The sequence below is a fragment of the Bison bison genome, unplaced genomic scaffold, assembly GCF_000754665.1.
Source record: "Bison bison bison isolate TAMUID 2011002044 unplaced genomic scaffold, Bison_UMD1.0 scf7180017864280, whole genome shotgun sequence".
NCBI lineage: Eukaryota > Metazoa > Chordata > Mammalia > Artiodactyla > Bovidae > Bison > Bison bison.
Window position 1 is genome coordinate 4,455,708 of NW_011494852.1, and position 1,892 is coordinate 4,457,599.

Here is a 1,892-nt window from a genome sequence, read left to right on the forward strand (position 1 = left end):
TCCCCCCACCTCCCCCCGCCCCAGGTGCTCCCGTCTGTACTGGAGCACAGTGGATGCTCGGCGGCGCTGCTGGTATCGGTGCCGGATCCTGGAGTATCGGCCATGGGGGCCAAGGGAAGAGCCAGTTCACCTGGAGGCAGCAGAAGAGAACCAGACCATTGTGCACAGTCCTGCCCCTTGCTCAGGTACGGCCTTGGAGCGCACGCATTTTCCTCCCTGAGTGCTGCCCTCCGCAAACAGCTACCCATCAAGCATTCTCCTGTGCCCTAATGGAATCCCAGGATGTTTGCCATTGTTCTGTTTGTTGTGGTGGTGGTAGCTTAAGATTAACTTCATGCCTGGAAGTGAGGAGAGAGTTAGGTGCGCCCTAACTGCTTGTGAGGGTGGCAGCTTCTGGACAAATGTAAGGAGCATTTATGGCCACCTGACTTGGGGCTCCGTCCTTGTGTTATGCTCCCCACAGCCCCTTGTAAAAGGGAAAAGCTCCTTTGTACATCCTAGAAAGGGCATAGTGGTGGAGCCAGGATTCAACCCTAGATCTGCTCATTTCCCAAACTGACACCTTCCCCTCCATGCTAGCGCTTAGGGCCGGTTGGCAGGAAGCACAGAATGGGCTCAAGGACTGGTAGAGAGAGAGGTCCTGGTGGGCCCAGTGGGAGGAGGGAGAGATGTGGATCGTGCTTGTGGGCAAGGTGTTTGTTCTGGGTTGGAGCACAACATGGAAAGAGGGTATGGCCATCCTGGCTGGAAACACCGGAGTATTGGGAGGAGGCAGCAGAGATCAGCTTGTACAGATAGGGTGGAGCCAGGTAATGGGGCACCACAAGCACCAGGATGGGGTGGATGCGTTTGATGTGGCTGGGATATGCAGCGCAAGTAAGAAAGTGGTAGGGCTGGCCGTGCTGGAGGGAGGGCAGTACCCTGAATGGGTACTGAATCTGGGAGGGAACAGCAGGCATCCAGGAAGTGAGGAAATGGCAAAGGATGGGTCACAAAGGGACTCTGAGCCAGGTGTATGGGGAGGTTTTGCAGAAGTCAGAGAGGTCTGAGACCTGGGCCATGACTGGGAACGCAAGCACCTTGTGCCCAGGTCAAGGGCCAGACGGAGGTGTGGGTGCCTCAAAAGAATGAAAGGTGTGTGAGCAGAGGCTTTCACAAGGAGCCCCCGCCACCCACGATCCCATTCTCTTGCCTCTCTAGAGCCCCCAGATCATGTGGACCCCCCGCCAGATACAGATGCCCTTATCCCTAGAGCTCCTGAGCACCACCCACCCGTTCAGAACCCGGCCCACCCACTCGGCTGGATCCAATTCAGTCATATCTGACTCCAGCCCCCCGCTCCTTCTCGGGGGCTCGAATCAAAGTGCCCAACTACTCACCATCCCGGAGGCCCTTGGGGGGTGTGTCCTTTGGACCCCTGCCCTCGCCTGGTGTGTACCTGGAATTCCTGGGGAGGGGTGGGGCAGGGGTGAGGCAGGAACTCCGTGGCTGACACCGACCCTTCCCCCTACAGGAAGTCCATCTTCTCTGACCCACCACATCCCTACGGTGGGAGACCCGGACTTCCCAGCTCCCCCGAGACGCTCCCGTCGCCCCAGCCCTCTGGCTTCCAGGCTGCCACCTTCACGGCGGGCCTCTCCCCCTCTCAGAACCTCTCCTCAGCTCAGGGTGCCCCCTCCTACCTCAGTCGTTAGAGCCCTCACACCTACCTCAGGGGAGCTGGCTCCCCCAAGCCGGGCCCCGTCTCCTCCACCACCCCCTGAAGACCTGGGCCCAGACTTTGAGGACATGGAGGTGGTGTCAGGACTGAGTGCTGCTGACCTGGACTTTGCGGCCAGCCTGCTGGGGACTGAGCCCTTCCAGGAAGAGATTGTGGCTGCGGGGGCCGGGGG

General features: G+C 59.5%; 1 protein-coding gene across 1 annotated transcript in view; it reads left to right on the forward strand.

Annotated features, from left to right (window-relative positions):
• Positions 1-1,892, forward strand: part of KMT2B (lysine (K)-specific methyltransferase 2B) — a 19,826-nt gene that overhangs the window by 11,981 nt on the left and 5,953 nt on the right. Inside the window, 4 exon segments of the mRNA XM_010849295.1 lie at positions 3-185; positions 1,201-1,281; positions 1,284-1,430; positions 1,514-1,884. Of these exon segments, the coding sequence (XP_010847597.1) occupies positions 3-185; positions 1,201-1,281; positions 1,284-1,430; positions 1,514-1,884 (782 nt within the window).